This window comes from Ictidomys tridecemlineatus, chromosome 11 (genome assembly GCF_052094955.1).
Source record: "Ictidomys tridecemlineatus isolate mIctTri1 chromosome 11, mIctTri1.hap1, whole genome shotgun sequence".
NCBI lineage: Eukaryota > Metazoa > Chordata > Mammalia > Rodentia > Sciuridae > Ictidomys > Ictidomys tridecemlineatus.
In genome coordinates, this window is record NC_135487.1 from 33,468,131 (window position 1) to 33,495,102 (window position 26,972).

Here is a 26,972-nt window from a genome sequence, read left to right on the forward strand (position 1 = left end):
CACACAATATCTTTATTTTATTTTTATGTGGTGCTGAGAATTGAACCCAGTGCCTCACGCATGCTAGGTGAGTGCGCTATCACTTGAGCCACATCCCCAGCCCCTAAATCTTCTTCTTCTTCTTTTTTTTTTTTTTAATTAGAAATTGAACCCAGTGGTGCTTTACCAGTGACTTACATCCCTAGCCCTTATTATTTTTTATTTTGAGACGGGGTATTGCTAAGTTACCTAAGGCCTTGCTAAATTGCTTTGAACTTGCAATCCTGCCTTAGCATCCCCAGTTGCTGGGATTACAGGCATGTTAAGCCAGAACTTTAGCTTTTGATAAATACAATTAAAGAAATACACAAGGGGAGGCTAATTTCAATTACATGGTCAGGGAAGACCTCTTTGATTAGTGAGGCTGGCTTTGAATTTTCTTTTATTTATTTATTTAGTTAGTTATAGGTGGACACAATGTCTTTATTTTACTTTTTGTGGTGCTGAGAATTGAACTCAGTGTCTTAATGCATGCTAGGTGAGCACTCTACCTCTGAGCCACAACCCCAGCCCTGGCTTTAAATTTTCAATCCTCGGGGCTGGGAATGTGGCTCAGGTGGTAGCATGCTCATCTGGCATGCGTGCGGCCAGGGTTCAATCCTCAACACCACATACCAACAAAGATGTTGTGTCCGCTGAGAACTAAAAAAAAATAAATATTAAAAATTCTCTCTCTCTCTCTCTCCTCTCTCACTCTCTCTTTTAAAAAAAAAATAAAAATAAATTTTCAATCCTCCTGCCTCAGCCTCCAGGTCATTGGGATTAACATGCCTGGCCAGGAAAGATCACTTTGGGAAGTAGCATTTGGAATGAGAACAATGTACAGGAACTAGTTATTGGAGAGTATTGGAAGAAGAGTTTTCTAGGTAAAGAGGTCACAGGTACAAAGACCCCTCAACATGAGAAAGTACTTGAGTATTCTGAGGAAAAGAAAGGAAACCAGTGTGAAGGGGAGTAATATAATATGAATTTGGAGACATGAATTGGAAACAGATCGTGTAGGATCTTGTAGGTAATGATAAGCACCTCAAAATATCTTTCAAGAGCAATGTCAATCTATTCAAGAGAATGATATGAACTGATTTACATTTTTAAAAAAATATTCTTATTTGTCAATGGGCCTTTATTTCACTTATTTATATGTGGTGCTGAGAATCGAACCCAGTGCCTCACCCTTGCTCTACCACTGAGTAGAGGTAAGTGCTCTACCACTGAGCCAAACCCCAGCCTCCTGATTTACATTTTAAGAAGAATTTTTTCACTAGGCTCCGTGGTTCACGTCTGTAATCCAAGCATCCAGGAGACTGACATAGGAGGATTAGGAATTCAAAACTAGCCTCAGCAAAAGCAAGACAATAAGCAACTCAGTGAGACCCTGTCTCTAAAATACAAAATAGGGATAGGGATGCGGCTCAGTGGGCAACTCAGTGCCCCTCAATTGTTCAATCTCTGGTACCAAAAAAAAAAAAAAAAGAAAGAAAGAAAAGAAAAATATTTTTTTCTGGAGAGTTAAACAGACCAGAGTATATTCAGTAGTGCAGGTGAGACATAACTGTTGCTAGGCTTTGATTGAGAATGATGGTATTAAGATGGAAAGTAGTGGGTAGGTTTAAAATAATGGCTGGTATATAATATATGATGGACAAAGCCCTGGGTTCAACCCCCAGTACCAAAAAAAGAAAAGTTCTCTTCAGACTGAGTTCCTTGCTGGATGTGGTGATACCTTGCATAATCCCAGTGACTGCTGAGGCTGAGGCAGGAGGATCCCAAGTTCAAGGCCAGCCTTAGGAACTTAGACCTTATTTCAAAATAAAAAGAAAGGGGGTGCTGGGTGTGTAGCTCAGTGATAGAGTGCCCCTCCAGTACCTCTCCTCCAGACACAAAGACTGAGTTCCTCAAAGGTAGAGACTCTTTATGTTTTCCCTAGGATATAGCGCAAAACCTTGCACATCATAGGTGCTCAGAGTATATTAGTTTAATGGATAAATGAGTCATAAAGGTAACTGGAATGGATTTCTCAGGCCCTAGCCCTGGCTGCAAGGACTCTAGAGAGATCTCCCCTGCTCTCACCCTAACCCTCCAGTCACCAGGATATCAGATTGTGGTAGCCATTTAATGAGTGCTTACTATGCATCAGGCACAGTGCTAATCACCTCTAATTTTCACAATATCCTTAAGTGGTGGATCCTAAAATTGTTATTTTTGCATTTAAAATTTTTAATTTAATTTCTAAATTGTTGTTGGAGACTTTAATTAATTAATTAATTAATATATGGTGCTGAGAATTGAACCCAGTGCCTCACACATGCTAGGCAAGTACTCTACCTCTGAGCCACAACCCCAGCCCTACATTTAATCTTAAAAGCTTACATGATGTGGCTCAGGTCAGCCAGATGATATTAGGAGAGTCCAGGTCCTTCCGCCCACCCCCCCACCACCCCACACACACTTTTTTTTGGTACTGAGAATTGAACTCGGGAGCACTGGACCACTGAGCCACATCCCCAGCCCCATTTTGTATTTCATTTAGACAGGGTCTATTTAGCGCCTCACTTCTGGCTTTGAACTTGTGATCCCAGCCTCCAGAGCGGCTGGGATTACAGGCGTGCGCCACCATGCCTGGCTTCCAGGTCTCTTGACCACAGGAATTGTCATTTTCGGGTCTGGTTCTAGTCTCCAAAGATATCAACCTGCCTGGATCTTGAGAGATTGTAATAAAAATTCTCCTGAGGTATCTTTCCCGCTTAATGTGCCTGAACCTGGAAGCTAAAAAAACTCCCTGTTCTGATCATTGTAGGCTGTGCCTGGTGAAAGGCAATAGATGATGCTCCAGGAGTGCAGCCTTTTTCAGCCAGCCAGTTATTTTTCACTCAGCCAGCTGTAGAAAATGAGGTACCCAGCTTTTCACAACCAATTTGTCTTGCAACTTTCTGAGCTGGTCAACCTTTCTTGAACTTTGGTTTCTTTTTCTATGAAATGGCTGATAACACTGATCTCATTAGTATTTTAGTTGTTACGATTGAATATGACGGCTAATAGCATTCAAACACAGTAAACCCAATGTAGTTGAAACTGAGACTGCAGTCCGGACGGACGGGTCTCATCCTTGTTGAAGTAGTCGGATTTGAAGTCTGGGTAGGGCCTAAAACGACGGCACAAGCGGATTGGGTCACCTAAAGGGGGCGTGCCCGGAGGGAGGAGCCAGTCTCACCCTGCCGCAGCCCAGAACTTTGAATCAGGCGCGGTAGTTTCAGCTGTAGCCAATCCTAGAACAGCATCCTCTTCCGTCAGTAGTTGCTGAGGTCCAGAGCCACGCGTCTCTCACGGAGGTCAGTTCCAGCCGTTACTGCTGGACCCGTGCTCAGCTCCTGCGTGTTTATCCGTTAAGATTGAGAGGACGGAGAGACACTCTCAGTCGCTTTCTCGGGTATCGGGGCCAGAAGGAGAGCCTCCGCTACTCGCTCCACACATGCAGAGCAGCTCCGGCTTCACTTTCTGTAGAAGCTGCAGGCTGACACCTTGCCAGGAGTTGTAGTATCAAGATTCTGGTTCTTCTTACGCTACTTATTATAGAAGCAGGAAGTTGATCTTTTGAGGGAAAGTGGGCTAGGGAGGGAAGTTATCCCACAGAGTCATACTGAGAGGGTAGGGGTGCCCTTGATATCGAAAGGGGTTGAGTCCTGGCCCTTTAAACCTGGGGAGGAGGATCCGGAAGTGGGTGGGCGGGGCAAGGGCCCTGGTATATAGGAGGGCCCCAGCCGCGAGGGGTCCCTAATCTGCCATTTTCTGTCCCCTAATAAGTCTCTGGCGTCCAAAATTCCCTCTGTTTTCCTCACAGGTTCCATTCCGCTCACAGGTCCACCACTTGAGGGGAACGATGGCCACAGAGTCCACAGCCACTGCTGCCATCGCCGCGGAACTGGTTTCCGCCGACAAGTAAGCGGGACCATGGCGCGCTTGAGGCACTGGCCATTCCGCGGTAGAGCTGGTGGATGGGGGCTCTGTAGGAGGATATACCAGTGGGTGGGAAGACTGGTTCCCCCCGACTTGCCGGCGTTCAGCGAGGCCTGAACAGTGTAGAATCCCCGCTTTTGCTAAGAGCCCGCTCACTAGCGGTAACGGCTGGTGGCTGGCGCCCCCTGCCCTGCTTTTTGCGGCCGCCATCTTGCCGGGGGCAGCGGCGGCTGTCTCCATCGTCTGCCCCTCTCCTTCCTCCCTTGGCTCGGGGCTGCTGGTGAGGAGGCGGGGCCCTGGCGCGCTGTCTGCCCTCACGTTCCTTCTGACACCTCAGTCTAAGCGTGTTCCCTCCTGTAGTGCCCCTAGACAACCCGAGAATGTAACCAATAGATTTGGCGCCAAAAAAAAAAAACACCTTTGCACGAGGAGGCTGAACCCCAGGGGTCGGATGGGCGGGACCTCATGGAGGCGGGGCCTGACGCGCGTGCGTTCGCTTCCCTCCGCCGGCTCTGGAGCAGGGGGCGGAGCCTTGAGGAGGCGGGAAAACTCCATTGTTTGGGGCTACAGTGGCTGGAGCCTTAGACTTCCGTGGTGGCTCGCGGGAGGGCTTCCGGCTAGCGGGCTTTCTCACCTAGTGAGCTGAAGAGTACTGAGCGACCGATACTCGGCGAACCCCAGCTCCTGATGGGAACGTCGTGGTTCTTTAGACTTTGGAGGTGTGGGCAGAGAGTTGGCTTCTTAGGAGACATCCGAATGCGTAGCGGCTTCAGCTGGTGATGGGTCGAGCTCTCCTCATTTCTCAGGGTTTAGTTGCCAAGTGAATAGGCCGTACGCAAGTACGACTGGAGGGAGAAAAGGTATAATTTCTTTGAAAAGGAACAGTGCCACAAAGGCTTAAGCTATTTTGTAACCAGTGGACAGAAGTGCCACATCAGTTCAAGAAACAAATGTTTTCCAAACAGTAGGTCCTGATTTCCTCTGGTATTAGTGGCCTGTGTTTTTTTTTTTTTTTTTTTTTTTTTTTTTGAGGGGGGTGGTTTAATTTCTCTTGTTACCGTCCTTGTAAAAGTAAAGATTACTGTGAATTTTTTATATCTATTTTTCTAAAGTTTTACACTTACATTTATAGTGATCAGAGATTCACATATCTTTATTACTCTACCTACTACCTTTTGGTTCATTTCCTAGTGGGTTTATGAAAAGCAAGGGTTCTCAAACCACCTTCAGTATCAGTTAGGAACTTCAGTTTTTAGCTTCTCTCATATATATACACACACACACACACACACACACACACATATACATACATACATACATATATTAAAACAGTCTTGCTAAGTTGTTTATGGGCCTCCCTAATTTTGAAACTGACCTAACTTTGAGGAACAGTTCCTCCTGCCTCCCCTCTCAAGTCAATGGAACCATAGGATCAGAATAGATGGGGTTTGGGAGTTATGTCTGTTACAAAAAGAATCACTTTTTATGGTGCTTATTGGACCCTTATATCAGTCAATATTCCACTTAGGAGACTCCTCACCCCTCTAATACTAGGTGTGGGGTATTTTTTGCAGTGCTGGCTAGGAACTCAGAGAATAGAGCATGCTGCTAGGCAAACTCTTTCACTGAGGTACAACCCCAGTCTATGTATGTGTTTTTCTTGAGAGGTAAAAAGTGTGAATAAATTTGTGTTGTTGATATTCAGGTGTCATTTGTGTCTAGTCAAAGTTAGGTTATTAGTGAACTCCAGCCTCCTGTAAGTTGGATAGAAAATTTATGTATAGAGGCACCTACATAATTTGTTTTATCAGCAACTGAGCAATTCTAAGTATTTTTTTTTTTTAGAGAGAGAGTGAGAGAGGAGAGAGAGAGAGAGAGGGAGAATTTTTAATATTTATTTTTCAGTTCTCGGCAGACACAACATCTTTGTTGGTATGTGGTGCTGAGGATCGAACCCGGGCCGCACGCATGCCAGGCGAGCTCGCTACTGCTTGAGCCACATCCCCAGCCCTCTAAGTATTTTTTAATTAAAGCATTATTTAATTCATGAATACAGGGTGAAGTAGTTTCTATCTCCTTTCTACAGGTGAGTAAACCAAAGGCAAGAATGGACAGATAAGTTCCAATTAAGTGGCTGGATCTGGGTTAAATCACAAAACTTCAATTTTCATACCCTCTTCTACCAAAAACTTTTACCTGACAGAAAAATGCATGACAAGTCTAATTAGTCTGAGAGAACCATGGAGGCAGTAAACCTTGGTTAAGTTGGGAGCTGTTTAGAAGTAAAACTTCTAAGGAACTAATGTTCAATGGGAGTGTAAAAAAAGTGACTTGGACCCATTATTTATAACTTCAGTATGTAACCATTGAGATAATGAAATAAGTTTAACTTCTAAACAAGTAGAGAAAAAAAATAGGATGAGAAATAAATCTCAATTCAGAATCAGTTTTGATACCATCTTTGCTTAAGCAATGATGTTGGACTGGTCTCATCTATTTTTTTAAATACACACAATATTTTTTAAAAATATTTTATTTGTTTATTTTTATGTGTTGCTAAGGATCAAACCCAGTCCCTCGCGTGTGCTAGGCAAGCACTCTACATCTGAGACACAATCCCAGTCTGGGTCTCATCATCTTTTAAAAATCCTGAGTTTAGCTTGGTGCAGTGGAGCATGCTTGTAATCTTAGCAGCTCAGGAGGCTGAAGCCAGCCTCAGCAATTGAGGGAGGCCCTAAGTAACTCAGTGAGACCCTGTAAGTATTAAAAAGAAGGCTGGGGATGTGACTCAGTGGTTAAGTGCTCCTGGGTTCAATCCCTGGTACCAAAAAAAAAAAAAAAAAAAAAACCCAACAAAACCCTAAGTTTGGCTTCTGTCCCTTACGCCATTTAAATAACGTTGCTTAAGGTAATCAATGATTGTCTAAATGCTAAATCAATTCCTGTTATTCTTAGCTATCTAACTAGTTATTAACCTTTTTCTTTATATTAAAAAAATACTGTTTGAATTATAGAGGTAGGAAGGAATGATAAATAAAACTCAAAAGCCATATGTAATGCATTTACTTTTGACTTAGTTGTCTGGTGTCATTTTAGAAGAGAAATCATCTAGATGAAAATTCATTGTTTAGTGCAGTAATCTTTGGAGTTTGCCATTTCTATTTCCACAAGTGGTTTGTTCCATCTTTGTTTATTTGGTACCAGGGATTGAACTCAGGGGCACTTAAATACTGAGCCACACCCCCAGCCCCCTTTTTTTAAAAAATTTATTAGTTTTCAGCGGACACCACATCTTTGTTTGTCGTGCTGAGGATCGAACCCAGCGCCATGCGCATGCCAGGTGAGCACACTACAGCTTGAGCCACATCCCCAGCCCCCTTTTTATTTTTTGAAACAAGGTCTAACTAATTTGCTTAGGGCTTCCCTCATTGCTGAGGCTGCCTTTGAACTTGCCATCCTCCTGCCTCTACCAGTTGCTGGGATTGCAGGTGTGTGCCACTGTGCCTGGCTGGTTTTTTCCATCTGTGTTAAGGTTTTTGTTGGAACTTACTAGCGTGCTGTTTTTTTTAAATTTGTTTTTTGTATTGGAGATTGAACCCAGGGGTGCTTTACTGCTGAACCAAGTCCCCAGCCCTTTTAATTTTGAGACAGGTCTCACTAAATTGTTTAGGGCCTCACCACAATTGCTGTGGTTGGCCTTGAGCTTGTTATACTCCTGCCTCAGTTTCCAGAATTGGTGGGATGGGCATATGCCACCACACCCAATCTATTTTGCTGTTTAAGAACTGTGAAGCTTCATGTATGGGATTATGACAATTTAATGTCATTGTAGTTGGGATATATTTGTGTGAAAGATTTACCTGTTTAACCAGTGGTGGTTTTTTTTTGGGGGGGGCTATGGGGATGAACTCAGGGGCACTCAACCACTGAGCCACATCCCCAGCCCTATTTTGTATTTTATTTAGAGACAGGGTCTCACTAAGTTGCTTAGTACCTTGCTTTTGCTGAGGCTGGCTTTGAGCTCCTGATCCTCCTGCCTCAATCTCTGGAGCTGATGGGATTTCAGGCTGTGTGCCACCATGCCTGGCCAGGATTCTGTTATTGCTATAAAAGAAGAGAAAAATAAATATTGAAATACAAATAACTACCAATCTATCACAAGGTCTCAAGATTTTATATGTCGACATTTATTTAATTCTTTTCAGTATTTCTTTTACCCCTAACTTTCTTTTATTTTTGGGGAGATCAGAGATTAAAACCAGGGCCTCACACAAGCTAGGCAAGTGCTCTACATCCCTAGGCCCTCATTTTACCCCCCACTTTTTTTTTTCAGTACTGGGGATTAATACCATAATTTTCACTCAAGCCTAGCAACCTATAATCCCAGCTGAGGCAGGTGTATCACAAGTTGAATGCCAGCTAGCTTTAGCAATTTATGTCTAAATTATGTCATAATTTAGCAATTATGTCTAAACTGCACTACTGCATATACTCTGGTCTGCTTAACTCTCCAGAAATTTTTTTTTTTTTTTTTTGTAACAGTGATGAACAACTGAGGGGCACTTGCTCACTGAGCTACTCCCCAGTCCTATTTTGTATTTTATTTAGAGACAGGTTCTCACTGAGTTGCTTAGTGCCTTGCTTTTGTGAGGTTGGCCTTGGGATTATAGGCATGTGCCACTGTGCCTGGCTTAACCCTTGCTTTGATGGTATGGAGGACACTATATTAGTTTGTAAATGGGAAGAGGGTGCCATAGTTGGACTGAATAAAAATTATACTAAGAAGATTGTATTTAATGAATTGATACTGGTAATCTCAAGGTGCTTTTCAGAGGTAAGAAAGGAAGTGGGGAAGAAAAATAAATGGAATAAGTGTGCTAGAATAATTTCTAAATATGATAATTCTGATCTTCAAAACTGAGATTTAGCTAGGAGCTGTGGTGTCTACCTGTATTCTCAGCAGCTCAGGAGGCTGAGGCAGGGGGATTGAAAGTTCAAAGCCAACCTCAGCAAAAACAAGGTGCTAAACAACTCAGTGAGACCCTGACTCTAAATAAAATATAAAGTAGGGCTGGGGATGTGGCTCAGTGGTTGAGTGCTCCTGAGTTTAATCCCTGGTACCCGCCCACCCCCCCAAAAATAATTGAGGTCTAAGATGGCCTCAGTGATGCATACCTATAATCCCAGCTGAGGCAGGTGTATCACAAGTTGAATGCCAGCTAGCTTTAGCAATTTAGTGAATCATTGAGTAACCTAGGGAGAATGCTGTCTCGGGAAAAAAAAATGTTGGGTTGGGGATGTAGCTTAATGATAAAGCTCCCCTGGTTCAATCCCTAGTACCCAAAACCAAAATAGATGCACCCTAAACATTTCTCTCTCTCTCTCTCTCTCTCTCTCTCTCTCACACACACACACACACACACACACACACACACACACACACACACACACACACACACTCTGTGTTTAGGAAAGTCACAGGACAAAGAATCAACACAAAAAATAGTTGCACTTTTATGCATTAACAACTGGAGGTCCTCAAGTTATTGTTGCTCCTATTTAAATCTAAATCTACAGAGGAAATTTCAGTTAATAGAAGGAAGCCAGGTCTAGTTAAAAAAAAAAATAGATTTGAATTCCTGCTTTTTAACTTGAGGGGTATCCCTAGGTGTGGATGTTTTTCCTTTTTCCTTTTGAGGTAATGTGGATTGAAGCCAGGGGCACACTACCAGTGAACTATATCCTCAGCCTTTATAAAAGTTTTTATTTTGGGCTGGGGATATAGCTCATTTGGTAGAGTGCTTGCCTCACAGCACCAATAAAAGAAAAAAAGAAAAAGAAAAAAAAACTTATTTTGAGACAGAGTCTCATTAAGTTGACCAGTCTGGCCTCAAATTGGGGATACTCCTGCCTAAGTCTTCCCAGCCCTTGGGATTACACCCCCACCTGACGTTTTTCCCCCCTTTTTTTGGAGGGAGGTGGTTACTGGGGATTGAACCCAGGGGCAATTAACCACTGAGCCACATCCCCAGCCCTTTATTTTTTTTGAGACAGGGTCTCACTATGTTGGTTGGGTCTGGCTAAATTGCTGAGGCTTGCTTTGAATTTGTGATCCTTCTGCCTCAGCTTCCTGAGTTGTTGGTTTTACAGGTGTGTGCCACCATGCCAGGCTCTTTTTCCTGGCTTCAAAGGTAAGTAATTGAACTTAAGGAAAAAAAAAAATCTTGCTAAGTTTTTATTTAGTACATTTTATTGAAGTTACCATAGCTACATTAAAAGTGTACAAGATATGTGTATAGATGATTTTTCACAAAAGGAAATTGGACAATATAAGGGAACCCAGAAACTCAATTGCCCTTTTGCCAACATCCTTGTCTATAGTTCTGACTTTCAACATCACAGTATTGTTTTGCTTGGTTTTGAACTAAATGGAATCACAGTATATAGGTATGTCTAACTTCCTCACACTCAACATGGTGAGGAACATCTGTTACTTGTTCTTAGTGATTTCTATTTGCTGTATAGTGTTCTGTTGTATTAATACCACATTTTATCCATTCTGAAATAGCTGCTGAATTTATTTAAAGTGCTGGGGATTGAATCTGGGGCACTTTACAAATGAGCTGTACTCCTAGCCCTTTTTAAGTTTTTATTTTGTGTTAGCCTCGATAACTTTGAGCCTGGCCTCAAACTTGAATCCTCCTGCCTCATCCTTCTGAGTAACTGGAATTGCCACTGTGCATGGCAAACTTGTATTTATTTATAAGGCCATATATAACTTTGTATGGAGGAAGACAGAGGATATTGTTTCTGTCATGACTAGGAGTCAAGAAAACTGGATTCTACTTGGACTCTGCCACTGAACCTCATTTTCCCCATTTGTAAAATGGTGATAATCAAGGGGAAGTTCAACATGTTAAGATCCATTCTCCCTCCCAGGTTGTGTATGTCTTTCTTATATTAATGAGTTTTTTTTTTTTTTTTTTTTTTTAGTACCAGACATACTGTCCTTAAGGTGCTGTTGAGTGGTTAAGATACTGTTTGCAAATGTAGTTTCCATTTCTGGGGTAAAGACAATAAATATAAAGATGACATAATGTCAGTGTTAAGTGCTATGCAGGCATATTAATGTGTCGTATTTTAAAATGATAATATGAGTAAGTGGGTGGTCAGGGATGACTTCAAAGATTGTATGGTAGGACGGAGCAGTTTTGGCAAGGAAATTTTATTCATGGAACTATGAATAGCAGAGAATAGTAAGTCTTACAAGGAGATTGACAGTTTGGGTGGTTGAGGAAGGGGGATTTCCTTTTTGCTTAGGGAACTATGAGGCAAAGTCTGCTTATAAGATGGAGTGAGGGCTGGGGATGTGGCTCAAGAGGTAGCACGCTTACCTGGCATGCGTGCGGCCCGGGTCCGATCCTCAGCACCACATACAAACAGATGTGTCTGCCGAAAACTAAAAAAATAAATAAATATTAAAAAATTCTCTCTCTCTTTCTTTAAAAAAAAAGTTAGCCCTAAGGCTAACTTAAAAAAAAAAAGATGGAGTGAAATAGATGTAGAAGATTTGAGGAGAGAAAAGTAAAAGTAATAGTTATTTTGAAAGATGAAAAGACTATTCTGGGGGGATGTTGTATGATTGCCAGTGTTGTATGCAAGAATTTAAAGGGAGTATACTGTTGTATACTTTTCTGCTTTAAATGTTTGTTCAGATTCTTTACTGTATGTAATAGAATAGATGGCTAGAGGGTTGAAACCTCTTGTGGAACTTAGAAGTCTCCCCCCAAAAAAAACCTAAATAGAATATTTTGCAGTGTGAAGGTTTGTGTTAAAGAAAAAGATGCCTTGAAGATGAAACAATTTAAGTATTTGTGTGTGTTTACTTTTGTGGTACTGGGGTTGAACCCAGGGGCATTTGTACCTTGAGCTATATCCCCAGCCCTTTTTGTATTTTAGATAGGGTCTGGCTAAATTGCTGAGGCTGGCTTTAACTTTGTGTTCCTCCTGCCTCAGCCTCTTGGTTTGCTTGAGTGCTGGAATTACAAGCATGCATTACTTTACCTAGTTACAACTGGAAATTTGCATTTATAATACCTAGTTGTCCAAGTAGCCACTACTTGTTTGGTCTCTTGGAGCCTCCTCTCCTTTTCCCCTCTATTGATTGGCACATAATCCCTATATTCAAACATCCAAAACACATGACATTTTCTCTATCATCTCTTTAGCTGTTATCTTCATTTCCCTTCACAAACTTCAGATAAGAGTCTATTCCTAGAAATCTCCATTTTCTTACTGTTTGCTAATTTTTTTAATAGATGTATTTAAATGTATATTTTAATGTTAGGTGTTAGGGAAATGAATAAGATCTCAATTCCTGGTCATCCAACCACAATTTAATAGGACAAGTGTGTAGTGTACTGAGTATGCACATTTATTCAACCTGTTTCAGTTTGCTGCGTTCCCTTTATGTCTTTTAAACTTAAATTATTGTCTAAATACTAAATCAGTTCTTATTCTTAGTTTTCTAATTAGTTCCTAATCTTTTTGCTGCATTGATACTATAGCTACTTCTTCCTTCAAACTTCTTTTTCTTTGATACCACCTCCATTTTTTCCCTATCTTCTTTATTTTGTTGCTAACAAATGCTAGAATCTGTATATAGAATTCTTTATATCCCAACTATTGTACTAGCACTTTATGGACTTTCTCATTTAATAGGTAGTTCTGCAAGATAGATACTATTTACTATAATTATAGTGGCAAGTCATTTGCCTTTAATCCTGGTGATTAAGCATCAGTTACTTATTATTTTTTAAGTTGTACATGGACGCAATACCTTTATTTTACTTATTTTTATGTGGTGCTGAGATTCAGACCCAGTGCCTCACATGTCCTAGGTGAGTGTTTCACCACTGAGCTACAACCCCAGCCCAGTCACTTATTTTAATAAATACTATTTAGATGCCAGGCCTTGTGCTTGTCCTGGCAGGAATGCAGAAAATTGATAGGTAATTGGAATATAGTGCATTATGATAGGGGTCATATAGGTTACTAAATGATCCCTGTAACTGGGCAAGCTTCTTCTCCATAAAATAGGAATTGATTTACAACATCACAGTATAGTTTTGTTTGGTTTTGAACTTCATATAAATGGAATCATAGTATATAGGTATGTCTAACTTCCTCATACTCAACATGGTGAAGAACATTACATATCAGTTTGGACATGTTATGTTTTTTTTTTTTTTTCATTTTGCCTCTGTATTTTCATTACAGATGGTTTGTACTGCTGTGTCTAAGTTCGTGAATCTTTTATACTGTAGGATCTAATCTGTTACTCCTGTCAGGTATACTTTTTATCTCCTGAGGTTTGATTTTGGGTCTTTAAAAAAATATATAATTTATCATGTTCTTAATTTTTACCTTCGTGAGCATGTGGAATATATTTATAATTGTTTTAGTATTAGTATCTAATTCTGTGTCATTTCTGGATGATTTTCTTTTCATCCCCCCCCCACCCTTGCCCCCAATATGGGTTTCCTGTTTTTGTTTCCTTGTTTGCCTGGTTGCTAGAATTGGGGGTGAGGCAGTGTGCTAGGGATTAAATAGATTTTTAAAATTCTTTGAATATATTATATACACATATAAATGCATATTTTTGGTTACATTCCGAGATGCAGTTCTTTGGAAATACTTAAAATTTCTCTTTTTTTTTTTCTTTTTTCTTTTTGTAATATTGGGAATTGAGCTCAGGGTACTTTACCACTGAATTACACATGCACCATGCACACATGCAGGCTTGTTTTTGTTGCGGGGGGGGGGGGGGTGGCTTGAATCCAGGGCATTTAATCACTGAACCATATCCCCAGCCTTTTTGTATATTTTTTTTAGAGACAGGGGTTTTACTTCAGTCCTTGGTAAATTGCTGAAGCTGGCTTTGAACTCTTGATTCTCCTGCCTTAGCCTCTGGAGCTGCTCGGATTACAGGCACTTAACACCATGCCTGGCTCACAGTCTGTTTTATTTTACTTTTTTAGTTTGAAACTGGGTTTTGCAAAGTTGCTGAGCTCTTCACTGAGTTACCAAGGCTGATCTCAAATTTGGGATCCTCCTGTCTCAGCCTCCCCAATCACTGGGGTTATAGGCATTCTCCATTACATCTGGCTAGTTCATTCCTTTTTCTGCAAGGCTTCTATGCAAAGTATCTATCACTGAGGCCCCCTCAGTAGTTTTCTTCCTCAGTAAGCTGATTAGCGCCTAACCAAAGCCTGGAGGAACTCTGCAGATTTCTACAGCTTGCTTTTTAATTCTGGCTACCTAGGGGCTTCCCAAAGTCTCCTTAGTTATGTGTGTTTATTAGAGTCTGAGTTTCTTCTGTGTTCTGGTTGAAACTCTAGGCAGGAATTTGGGGCACTCAGAAGGCTCACCTTGTTCTTCTTGGATCATTGTCTAGTTGTTCAGTGTTTGAAAACTGATAATCCATGTATTTCGGCCATATTGTTTTTTTTTTTAACAGGTTTTTAAAATAATTTTTATTTTTTAAAAGTAAATTGTACATTACAGGGAAAAAAAAAAAACAAGCAAAGAACAAAATCATCCAGTCACAAGAAGCTTAGTTGGATGTGTCCCTCTAGGTTGTGTGCATATATATACAATGTCCCATTTTGTGTAATTGAGATTGTGGTGTGTATCATGCTTTTCCACACATCATGAATATTCACCAATTCAAAATCCCGAAGCTACATGAGTAGTTTTTGATAACCAAGAATACACTACACCAATTCAATCTGTTATACTTTCTTGGGGACAAAAATTTCACTGAAGACAGAAATGGTAACAGGCCTCTAGATAGACATCGGCCATGTTTTAAGTTATTTGAAATGGAAGAGAAAATATAGTCTCTGTTAATCCTATCATGACTAGCTGTGAAAGTTGGTATTGTATGAATGTGCAGCATTGATGTGTTTATTTTTTGCTGTACAAACTTTGGACATTTGTGTTATACCAAATAGACTAGTGTTTGTTTTTGAACTATTACTGGTATATAGAGATAAGTAAAAATGTTGGAATATATTTAGAAATATAAAGCAATTTGACATTATCCTGGCATTTCTCTGTATCTTACAAAACCCCATCTACAGATTGGAAATGAGAAACTCAGTCCCTCAACAATAGTTTGAGAAGCTCTGTACTAGGCCATTTGGTCAGAATGACCCCTTAATAAAAGACTAGGGATGTTGCTCAGTGGTAGAGCATTTGCCTAGCCTGCATGAGGCCTGGGTTGGATCCCTAGCACCACTGCAAAACAAACACTATTTGAACATAATTGCCTGAGGCAGAAAGTTTGCAGATATGGAATCCAGGGCATTCTAGGACTCTGGGCAAATAGTCTTTGTGACTCTAGCTGTGAAAGTTGCTGCTTATTTTCAACCCCCTATGTATGACTGGGCAAGGATTAAATTTGACAATGTAATTAAATCAGTAATATTTGGTTCTTATTGAGTATTTAATAAAGGACAACTCCTCCCCACAGCAGTACTGGGAATGAGATCCAGGGATGCTTTGCCACTAAGCAGCATCCCTAGCCCTTTTTATTTTTTATGTCAAGATAGGGTTTGCTAAATTGCCCACTCTAGCCTCAAATTTGTGATCTTCCTGCCCCAACCTCTCTAGTCATTGGGATTACAGGTGGGCACTGACACATCCAGCAGATGACAACTATTTATTCCTTTATGTTTTCCTGAGTTTACTTAATATCCAGGCTTAAAATAGTCTCCATTTTTACTTTTTCTCCCTTTATTCTTCATTGTAGAATTGAAGATGCTCCAGCTCCTTCTACCTCTGCAGATAAAGTGAAAAGGTAAGATTATTTACATAGTTCAATTAGATTCACATCTGAAACACAAAGCAGTATAACCTGAGGGCAGCTAGTTTCATGATTTTTATTTTGCCCTGCTGAGGATTGAACCTAAGGGCTGAGTGTGGGGTTGCTTGCCTATGATCCCAGCAACTGGGAAGCTGAGGCAGGAGGATCATAAATTGGAGGCCAGCCTTAGAAATTGAGGCCTTATGCAACTTAGTGAGACCCTGTCTTTTTTTTTTTTTTTAAAGAGAGTGAGAGAGGAGAGAGAGAGAGAGAGAATTTTTTTTTTAATATTTTTTAGTTCTCGGCGGACACAACATCTTTGTTGGTATGTGGTGCTGAGGATCGAACCCGGGCCGCACGCATGCCAGGCGAGTGCGCTACCGCTTGAGCCACATCCCCAGCCCCGAGACCCTGTCTTAAAGAGGACTGGGGATGTAGCTCAGTGTGGTAAAACACCTCTGAGTTCAATGCCCAGTACCAAAAAGGGGAAAAAAAAAAAGAATTGAAACTAGGACTTCATGCAAGCATTCTACTACTGAGCTATATCTCCAGTCTCAGTTTCATTATTTTTAATGAAACAATTAAGACTGAACAGTGTCTAGACAATGATGTCTTCAGAATGTTTGCATTTGATTAAAATATTAGAATTGGCTAGACACGGTGGGTTTACCTGTAATTCCAGCTACTCAGGAGACTGAGGCAGGAATATCACCAATTCAAGGCTAGCCTTAGCAGTTCAGTGAGACATTGTCTCAAGTAAAATAAAGGGCTGAGAATATAGCTCAGTGGTAAAGTGCCCCTGGTTCAAACCTAGTACCACATACAAAAAGTACCAACAAAGAATTGGAAGTTTTACTTAGTTTTGCTCCTGTCCTCACTCATGCTGAACAACTTTTTCTTCATTTAGTCTTTTAATTTGGGGCGGAGGAGAGGGGTGGTAGGTACCAGGGATTGAACTCGGGCACTCAACCACTGAGCCACATCTCCAACTCTTTTTTGTACTTTATTTAGACAGAGTCCCACTGAATTGCTTAGTGCCTTGCTTATGCTGAAGCTGGTTTTGAACTTGCAATCCTCTTGCCTCAGCCTCCTGAGATTACAGGCATGCATCATCAAGCCCTGTGCTCTTCATTTAGATTTAAAACATTCAATACCATTACATCATTACATGATGATTTTGCTTTTATGTTTGCTGTTTTGGTTTTTTGAGTGAATAAGCAATAGGAGGAGAAATTACTTAATACTGTTATAAATACTTGTTATAAATCTGTACCTTTATGTTCTCCCTTTTTGGATGTCTGTTTATCCTCATCCTCTTAGCCCTACTAAAGATTTTTTTGTGTTTATTTTTGTTTTACAGTGCTTGAGTTGAACAATCCCTACCACTGATCTATACCCTAGTTCCTCAGAAGTTTTTTCTTGTACATCCTTGGGGTCCCTTGGGGTCTTCCCTTTCAGGGATTCATTGATACCATATTTCATAATAACAAGACTCTTTGCCTCTTTAATTGTGTTGATCAATAGCATTAATATTGTAAAACCAATGGTGGATAAATCTGATGTCCTCATAACATAAATCAAGGTTAACAGCACCAAACAGTACTGTAGCTCTTTTGGTTCTTCACTACCATTTTCACTTAGAAATGTCCATAATGAAGCACTACAAACTAAGAAGTTTACTAATTCTCAGTCTTTCACTACATGACTTTGTAGTATTCTGTCTGACATAATATGAATTATAGATTAAAGCCCTTCTCATGGGGCTGGGGATGTGGCTCTAGCGGTAGCGCACTCGCCTGGCATGCGTGCGGCCTGGGTTCGATCTTCAGCACCACATACCAACAAAGATGTTGTGTCCGCCGAGAACTAAAAAATAAATATTAAAAAAAAATTCTCTCTCTCTCCTCTCTCACTCTCTCTTTTTAAAAAAAAAAAAAATAAAGCCCTTCTCACATGTGTGTTTTTTTTTTTTTGTGTGTGTGTGTGTGTGTGTGTTTGTACGGGGATTGAACCTAGAGCCACTGTACCACTGAGCTTCATCCCAAGCCCCTTTTTAATTTTTTAAATTTGAGACAGGGTCTCCCTAAATTGTTGAAGCTGGCCTTGAACTTTTGATCTTCTTGCCTTAGCATTCTGATTACCAGTATGTGCCACTGTGCCAGGCTGCCCTTTGTATATTATTGAAGTAGATGCACTTGTGAGGCACTGGATTTGATCTTCAACACCAAATAAAAATAAATGAACAAAGGTATTGTGTCCATCTACAAATAATTAAAAAAAAAAGTTAAATGACTTGTGTTTTTCCTGTAACTTCAGTTTTACCTGAAAGAACGACTGATTATTCAGTCTTGAGTATATGGCAGACATTTTTCTAAAAATGAGTTGAGTTAAAGGGAGAGCAACTACCAGCATCTATTGCCAGTTAAAGAATTTGATTTTGAGCTCTTGTTTGTTTGTGTTGCCATATCTGAAATTAAACCCAGGAGTACTCTTACTAGTGAGCTACCTCTCCAGCCCTTTTATTTTTTAAATTTGAGACAGGGTCTTGCAAAGTTGCCCAGATGGGCTTGGAACTCAATTCTCTTACCTCAGCTTTCTCAGTCAATGGGAATACTGGTGTGTGCCACTTTCTGCTTGGCAAGTTCAGTCTTTTTGTTTATGAACATTATTCCATTATGTAGATATATCACATACAATGTGTTTATCCATTTGGGTTTCTACTTTGGGACTATTACAAATGAAACTACTGTGAATATTTATGTCCCAAGTCTTTATGGGCATACCTAGGAATGAATTGCTTGGGTCATATGATAGTTATTTCAGCCAGGGTCTTTCTGTGCTGCTCAGATGGAACTTGGGAATCTACTATGTAGCCTCCCAAGTAGCTGGAGCTACAGGGAAGTCCCACCATGTCCTTCCTGTTTTTTTTTTTTTTTTTTTTTTTTGTGTGTGTGTGTGTGTGTGTGTGTGTGTGTGTTGTCATTCTAGTGGGAATGAAGGCTTGGTTTTGCATTTTAAAAAAATTTTTTTGTAGTTGTAGATGGATAGAATGCCTTTATTCTATTTGTTTATTTTTATATGGTGCTGAGGATCGAATCCAGTGCCTCACGCATGCTAGGCAAGCGCTCTGCCACTAACCTATATCCCCAGCCCCTGCTTTGCATGTTTAAAAATAAAAATTTAAAATTTTTTTTTTTTTTGGTAGATGGACAGAACACATTTATTTTATTTGTTTATTTTTATGTGGTGCTGAGGATGGAATCCAGTACCTCAGGCATGCTGGGCAAGTGCTCTGCCTTTGAGCTCCAGCTCCAGCCCTACTTTGGGGTTTTTGAATGACTAATGAGTTCACTTTACCATCATATGCTTATTAAAGTGCTTTGTCACATAGAAGTTTTTTTTTTTTTTTTTTTTTTTTTTTAAAGAGAGAGTGAGAGAGGGGGACAGAGAGAGAGAGAATTTTAACATTTATTTATTTTTTCTTAGTTCTCGGCAGACACAACATCTTTGTTGGTATGTGGTGCTGAGGATCGAACTCGGGCCGCACGCATGCTAGGCGTGCGCGCTACCGCTTGAGCCACATCCCCAGCCCCTCACATAGAAGTTTTGCATATGTATTTTCCTACTTTGAAGTTTTCCTTTTTAAACGTTTTTTTATACCAGCTTAACCACTGAGTCACATTCCTAGCCCTTTTTATATTTTTTATGTATTAAATTGTTTAAGGCCTTGCTAAGGTGCTGAGGCTGGCTTTTTTAATTCATGATCCTCCTGCCTCAGCCTCTCGGGCTGCTAGGATTACAAGTTTGTGCCACCATGTTTGGCATATTTGCCTTTTTAAGAAATTAAAAATGTTTTTTTTAACAAGCCAGTTTTTCAGTTTAAAGGTCTGATTTATTGATGAAAAAAAAAAGTTAGTACTTTTCTCTCATGATTAGGAAGTCTTACCAAACCCAGAGTTTTGTAATTTTTTTCTCTTAGGAGTTAAAAGGTTTTAACATCTTAAATTTAGAAAGCCTGTGATCCATTTCAAGTTAATTTTTTTTTTTTTATTAAGGTGTGAGATAAGAATTGAGCTTCACAGGGCTGACGTTGTGGTAGAGTGCTCTCCTAACATGCATGGGGCACTGGGTTTGATCCTCAGCACCACATAAAAACAAAATAATGTGTCCACCTAAAATTGGCAGTATATGTACAGATTTGTTTTTATTTTCTGTTCTATTTGACCTATTTGCCTTTCTTTACACTAATACCACACTAGATCACTGCCTCTTGCCCTACTTACTAAAGTTTTTTTTTTTATTTTTTTTCTTTTAGCTAGTACAATTTGTATGAATTAATGGTTCCTTTGATTTCTTTATTTGTTAATTAGTAAATATTTAAAGTAATATGCAGTGTAGGCTTTGTGAGTAGACAAACCTTTAAAATATTCTAGTGAAGCTTCTGGGAATTTGGAAAGGTTTCTTTGGTTTTGCAGTGGTAAATAAATGTGAGTTAGCTAGATCTTACTACAGGATCAAAAAATTTATGGTTTAAGTGTAGCAGGTATTCAATAAATGTTGATTTAAGTAGTATCTGACACTAAAATCTTTCTTGCAGCCTGGATGTGGATAGTGAAGCTAAAAGACTATTGGGATTAGGACAGAAACATCTAGTGATGGGGGATATTCCAGCAGCTGTCAATGCATTCCAGGAAGCAGCTAGTCTTTTGTAAGTATGGTGTGTTTACTATTTGTAATATTTTCCCAATAATCCTTAAAGTTGTTTTAGCACATAGTCGCCTTGAGTTTGATCCCCAGTGGCACCACCACCAGGGGAAAAAGAAAGTTGTTCTATGGGGGAAAATAATGAAGAGCAAGGGGAGCAAGGGCTGGGTTGTAGCTCAGTGGTAGAGTACTTGCCCAATCTACAAAAAGCTCTAGTTCAATTCTCAGCATTGCAAAAAACCCAAAACTGATTGTTTTTCATGTTGGAGTTTACTCCTGTAAGTATAAAACCAAATATTATTGAGCAATTTCAACCTTTGATGATATATATCTATCTTTTGGCAGTGTGGAGATTGAAGTGCCTTGTGCATGCTAGACAAGTGGGCTACCACTGAGCTACATCCCAGCCCTATTTTCAACCTTTGATTTTTCTTATAAGGTAAACTGTATTCCAGTCACAATTAATTAAGGGAACCAACTTGGCCTGGCTTATTCAGGGCTTTCCCAATTATTTCTGTTTTAAATGGTGCTATGTATCAAACTAAGGACTTTGCACATTAAGGAAGTGTTCTACCATTGAGCCTACACTCAATCCCTTCTCAAACATTTTAATGTTCCTCCAGATCTGAGAGAGAAAAAAGGCGGGGAGTAAGTTACATTCCCCCCCCCCATATTGCATATTTATTTATTTGTGACACAGAGGATTGAAACCACTGAACTACTCCCCAGTCCTTGAATGTTAAATCTTTAACACTTTTCCTTTACAACTTTGTTTGAGCTAGTTTCCTCTAATATGGTATTATCAACAGCAGGTGAAGATCAATCATGTTTCCTAATTAGTTGGTTACATTTCATTCACCTTTTTTTAAAAAAAAAATTTTTAGTTGTAGATAGACACAACATCATTTATATATATATAGTGCTGAGGATCTAGGCAAGTGCTATACCACTGAGCTACAACCCCAGCCCCTTCATTCAGCTTTTGTGAAGAAATTTTCCTTATAAAAGAAATAGTCACGGGGCTGATGATGTGCTCAGTGGCTTGCCTAGCATGTATAAGGCCCCAAGTTCAATCCCTAGCACTGCAAAAAGAAAAGAAAATAAACAGAAAATGGGGTAGAGAGATAAAAAAAGAAAGAAATACCCATAATATGAAGCATTTATGAGTTTCAGTCCCCCCCACCGCCCTCTTGGTACCAGGGATTGAACTGAGTAGCAGTCAACCACCGAGTCACATCCCCAGCCCTTTTTTGTATTTTATTTAATGACGGGCTCACTGAGGTACTTAGGACCTTGCTAAATTGCTGAGGCTGGCTTTGATCTTGTGATCCCCCTGTTTCAGCCTCCTGAGCCGCTGGAGTTACAGGTGTATACCACCATACCCAGTAGGTTTCAGATTTGAAGCTCACTTTTTTCCTAGCCCAATTCCTCCCAACACCCAGAACTGCATATTATTCCTGAAGGTCCACAATAATCTCTTGTCCCTGACCTCTGGCCTCTTTGATCATCTTTACCTGGGATCAATGAATTAAGCTTCTGGTATTTAGTGGTGTGCTAGGGTTGGAGCTTACTTCTTATCTGATAAGCATTTAGATGTTTTTATGTTAAAAAAAATGGGTTTTTAAGTTCATTATCTAGATGCCTAGAGGTCTTTTACTCTATGAAAACTGATCTCCTTGTCTTAGAAATCTCTCTTCCTTCCCATTCATCACACTTAATGTGATTTCTTTTTTTGTTTTAAATTGTAGATGGACACAATATCTTTATTTTTATGTGGTGTTGAGGTTTGAACTCAGTGCCCACACATGCTGGGCAGGTGCTCTACCACTGAGCTACAACCCCAGCTTTGTCTTTTTTTGGGGGGTACCAGGTATTGAACTCAAAGGTCACTTGGCCACTGAGCCACATCGCTAGCCCTATTTGTTATTTTATTTAGAGACAGGGTCTCACTGAGTTGCTTACCACCTCACTGTTACTGAGGCTGGCTTTGAACTCTAGATCCTCAAGTCTCAGCTTCTCGAGCTGCTGGGATTACAGGTGTGGGCTACCAATAGTTATGTACATTCCATTTTACAATCTCATCTTTCTCAAAACTAAGGCACTGAAAATGAGTAATCTGCCAAGGTTGTACAGTTAATGATTAGAGGTAAGCTTTGTGCTCAGGTAGTCTCACTCCAGAGATCATGTTCTTTATATCATGATGCCTTTCTATAATCATCTCTCAATGGTCCCAGCCAAGGTCATCTTAACTATTATGGTCCATTATCTTGTGGCAGGAAGAATATGTATTAATATATTTTGGCTGTTAGAGTATACACTAACTGTAACAAGTTGGTATCACTTAGAATTATATATAGATATAACATTAACTGCATGCATCATTAATGTTAATAACATGTTCAGGGACTGGGGTTGTGGCTTAGCGGTAGAGCTTACCTAGTACATGTGAGGCTAGCATGTGTGAGGCAAGACAAATAAATTAAAGCTATTATGCCCAACTATAACTAAAAAAAAATATTTAAAAAATAATAACGTTCAGATTTTAGCTGTCTATTATTTTTGTAGAGGTAAGAAGTATGGAGAAACTGCTAATGAATGTGGAGAAGCCTTCTTTTTCTATGGAAAATCACTATTGGAATTAGCAAGGTATGTTTTTCTTAGATTATTAGTAGAATGTTTTGCATAACTTCAATCTGTTTAAAAATGAAAGTTTCCTTGTTTGCTATGATTGTTTACTAGCTTTGTGATTTTACATGAGTAAGCTAGACTCGTTTTACCTAGAAAAGTGGGTTATGAAAGAGCTTGAAATATTGATGGAAATTGTAACGATTTAAAGAATAAAATTACTGGCCATATGTAATGGCATGTTCCTGTAATCCCAGCCGCTTAAGAGGCTAAGACAGGAGGATAGGGAGTTCAGAGCCAGCCTCAGCAAAAGCAAGACAGTAAGCAACTCAGTGAGACCCTATCTTTAAACAAAATACAAAATAGGACTGGGGATGTGGCTCAGTGGTCAAGTGCTGCTGAGTTGGATCCCTGGTACCAAAAAAAAAAAAAAAAAGAATAATTGAAGTTTGACTTGTGATCATTAGAAGCAAAGATCTTTTCATTTGTGAATGGGTAATAATTGATCAAAGTTCAGTATAGAATAATAAACCCTTAAAAGCACCAATAAGGGCTTATTGGAGTTTGAAGTAAGTAGCATGTGAGGATATCTAGTAAATAACAATCCCAAGTAGTCTTTCTGTTGGAAAGTTTTTGGATATTATTCACCAGAATTTATTAGTCAGAATAAAGTATATTGAGGATATGCAGCCAAGCAAATGATGTGTCATTTATTTAATCTCAGTTCTGGTAAGTTTGTTATCTTGTAATAATTAGATTATCTTGTAATAATCTGATTTGCTATGAAACTATTGCCAGAATGTTAGTGTTTATCCAAGGAAGTGGGGGTAGATGAAAGTTTGGGAACTACTTATGGCCCTGTTTTAAAAGAATGAATTTAAAAAAAAATGAATATGTCTTATTTTTATAGGACTCAGTGCTTTTCACGTGGCTTGATGAGCAGTGTACTCATTTCTTTCAGCATTCTTGCAGCCTTAATTTATATTAGAAGTTTTGATAATTGCCTTTCATGGGAATATGTATAGTATTATATTCCCTGAACTTGCTTACTTGTCTGTTGCTTTTGTAATGTAGGCTACATCGTTAAGTTGTAGCTGTTAAACCTTTGGTGCTTTCTCCTCTTGTTCTCCTAGAATGGAGAATGGTGTGTTGGGAAATGCCTTGGAAGGTGTGCATGTGGAAGAAGAAGAAGGGGAAAAAACAGAAGATGAGTCTCTGGTAGAAAATAACGATAACATAGATGGTATGTGGAGTTGCACATGACATTTAAGAGACGCGACGCCTTATATCTTGTATACAAGTGATGGAAATAGGGCTCTCCCTGCCCTGGCTGGTCTCTCCTAAGATGCTTGGGGTTATACCTGCATCTGGGAGAGACTTCAATGGGGGTAGCCCATTAATGAAAGTGACAACAGGCTTTTGTGAGAGGATAATTTAATTTATTAAACAAATATGGTCATTTAAATAGGTGTTTTAAATATTAAGACATTAAATGTATATTTTTAAAAAATGGTTTGTGAAGTTCAATTAATAGTAATGTTTTTGGAGCCCTTTTACATTTCTTGTGTTTAAGAAAAATTGAATATTTCTCAGCTGAGTTTGGCTACTAGCATTTTACAAATCATGTAGAGGTTTAAAATAAAATGAATATAGAATGAAATGTTTAAAATAGAATGAAAAGCTTGGCATCTTTTACCTAACTGGTAATCAGAATGCTCACAGCAAATAATAGAGTATCTAGTTTAAGGTGCTTTGGTTTCCTTTGCATTAAGTTACTCTGCTAGCTGAGACTGTCTTTCCTTTGCTTTTCTCAAGGGGGCAGATAAAAATTTTTAGGCCATCTGCTAAATCTTAAACCAGGCCATGTGAGGGTTTAAGGGAATGTGTTTTTAGTTTCCATTTATGCTTTTATCATTAAACTCGAAGACATGTTTATGCTTAATGTTCTTTAACCATGTAGAGGAAGCAAGGGAAGAGTTGAGAGAACAGGTTTATGACGCCATGGGAGAAAAAGAAGCCAAAAAAACAGAATGCAAGTCTTTGGCAAAGCCTGAAACTGGTAAAGAACAGGAGAATGAAATGGAGAAGGGTGGAAGAGAAGATATGGATATAAGTGAGCCTGCAGAGAAGTTACAAGAAAAAGTTGAATCGACTTCAAATCAGTTAACTGAAACTTCTGAAGAGGCAAAAGGAGCATCAGCACCAGAAGGACTGAATGAACCTGAGGTCACTTCTGAGAAGCCAGAACAGGAAGCATCAGATGCTGAGGAAGGAAAATCAGTTTCTGGAACTGAAGTTGAGAAAGAAGAGTGCAGAGAAAAAGGAGGTCAGGAGAAGCAGGGAGAAGTAATTGTGAGTATAGAGGAGAAGCCAGAGGAAGCTTCAGAAGAGCAGCCTATAGTGACTCTAGAAAAGCAGGGCACTGCAGTGGAGGTAGAAGCAGAATCTGTAGAGCCAATAGTCAAGCCAGTGGATGCGGGTGGGAATGAAGTAAAGGAACCAGTAGCTACCTCTGAAAATGACCCAGGAAAGGCTGTCCTTGAGCAACTGGTAGAGCAAGAAGTACATTCTGCTGAAGAGTCAGAGGTGGTGACAACAGAAGCTGAAGAGGTCTCAGCTGCAGAGGCTGGATCAGAGGTCTCTGAGAAGCCAGGGCAGGAAGGCACAGTTTTCTCTAAAGATGTTGCATTCAATGGACTGTCAGCTGCAGGAGATCAGACTCCTATTGAACCAAAGACTTCTGAAGAAAGATTGACAGAAACAAAAGATGGCTCAGAGGTAGAGGAGAAGGTCAGGGCAGAGCTAATTCCTAGCCAGGAGGAGACTAAGCTGCCTGTAGAAGAGTCTGAGGCAGCTGGAGATGGGGTTGAGACCAAGGTAGCCCAGAGGGCCACAGAGAAAACACCTGAAGACAAAGTTAAGATAGCTGCTAATGAAGAGACAGAAGAGAGAGAAGAACAGATGAAAGAGGGTGAAGGTAACCGGGATATGCAAGAGCTGCAGTGGGTGGAGTACATTCTGGATTTGACTCACTAATAATAATGGGTAAAAGTCAGCCTTCCATTCAGGATTTTCCGTCTGCCTTAGGATTAGGAAAGGGCTAAAATGAAAATGGGATTAGTTTAAGAAGGTTGGGATAAGTTGAGCAAGTTAAATCAAAAGCAGCAAGTTGTCTTCAGCTGGCTTATAAACTAATGCTTTTACTAACTGCAAAATAGGTCTTTTACTGTGATTTCTGAAACTTGGCTAGCAATCAGTAACTTGTACCATACTAGCCAATAAAAGAATGGAAAAGGTGGATGAGGGGGTGGGGTAGGTAAGGAAATAGTGGGCTAGGCTGGCAGAGAATGCTGAATGGATGTTCACTTTGCATGCCTCTGGATTTTTAAATTACTGTTCACAATGTACTGTTCACATGGTTTCTTTTCTCTGCATTAGGAAGCAGGAACAGCAGTAGAATCCACTGAATTTGGTACATTTAAGCAGGCATGCCATTTAAATGAAGGCAGTTAATCTTGAATGTTCTATCAGAGTTAAAAAAAAATTCTGGTATCTCTCCTTTAGTCTTCAGAAAATCTTTACAAGATTTACTGACACTGCTAAAACAGTCCTTCTCTTAGGCAAAAGAAACAACAAAAAACTTAGCAGTTAGCCTTCTTGCTGCTTTCTCCCCTCATTTCATGTTTGCTTTGGCTACTGAACTAAAACTTTTGTTACCTAGAATGTTAACAAGTATGAATGCTTTTCTATAGTGTTATTAAATGTCTAATTGTGATTCATT

General features: G+C 39.7%; 1 protein-coding gene across 2 annotated transcripts in view; it reads left to right on the forward strand.

The window, feature by feature from the left end:
- Positions 1-3,753: 3,753 nt before the first annotated feature.
- The window catches only part of Nasp (nuclear autoantigenic sperm protein), a 32,306-nt gene continuing 9,087 nt past the window's right edge, over positions 3,754-26,972 (forward strand). The window contains exons 1-6 of one of the 2 annotated variants that reach the window (XM_040288586.2): positions 3,754-3,975; positions 15,809-15,856; positions 20,460-20,570; positions 23,132-23,212; positions 24,325-24,434; positions 25,152-26,168. In XM_040288586.2, coding sequence (XP_040144520.1) covers positions 3,917-3,975; positions 15,809-15,856; positions 20,460-20,570; positions 23,132-23,212; positions 24,325-24,434; positions 25,152-26,168 — 1,426 coding nt within the window. In that variant the 5' untranslated portion in view covers positions 3,754-3,916. The remainder of the gene's footprint in view (positions 3,976-15,808; positions 15,857-20,459; positions 20,571-23,131; positions 23,213-24,324; positions 24,435-25,151; positions 26,169-26,972) is intronic. The other variant, XM_013364942.4, reaches the window with a different exon arrangement.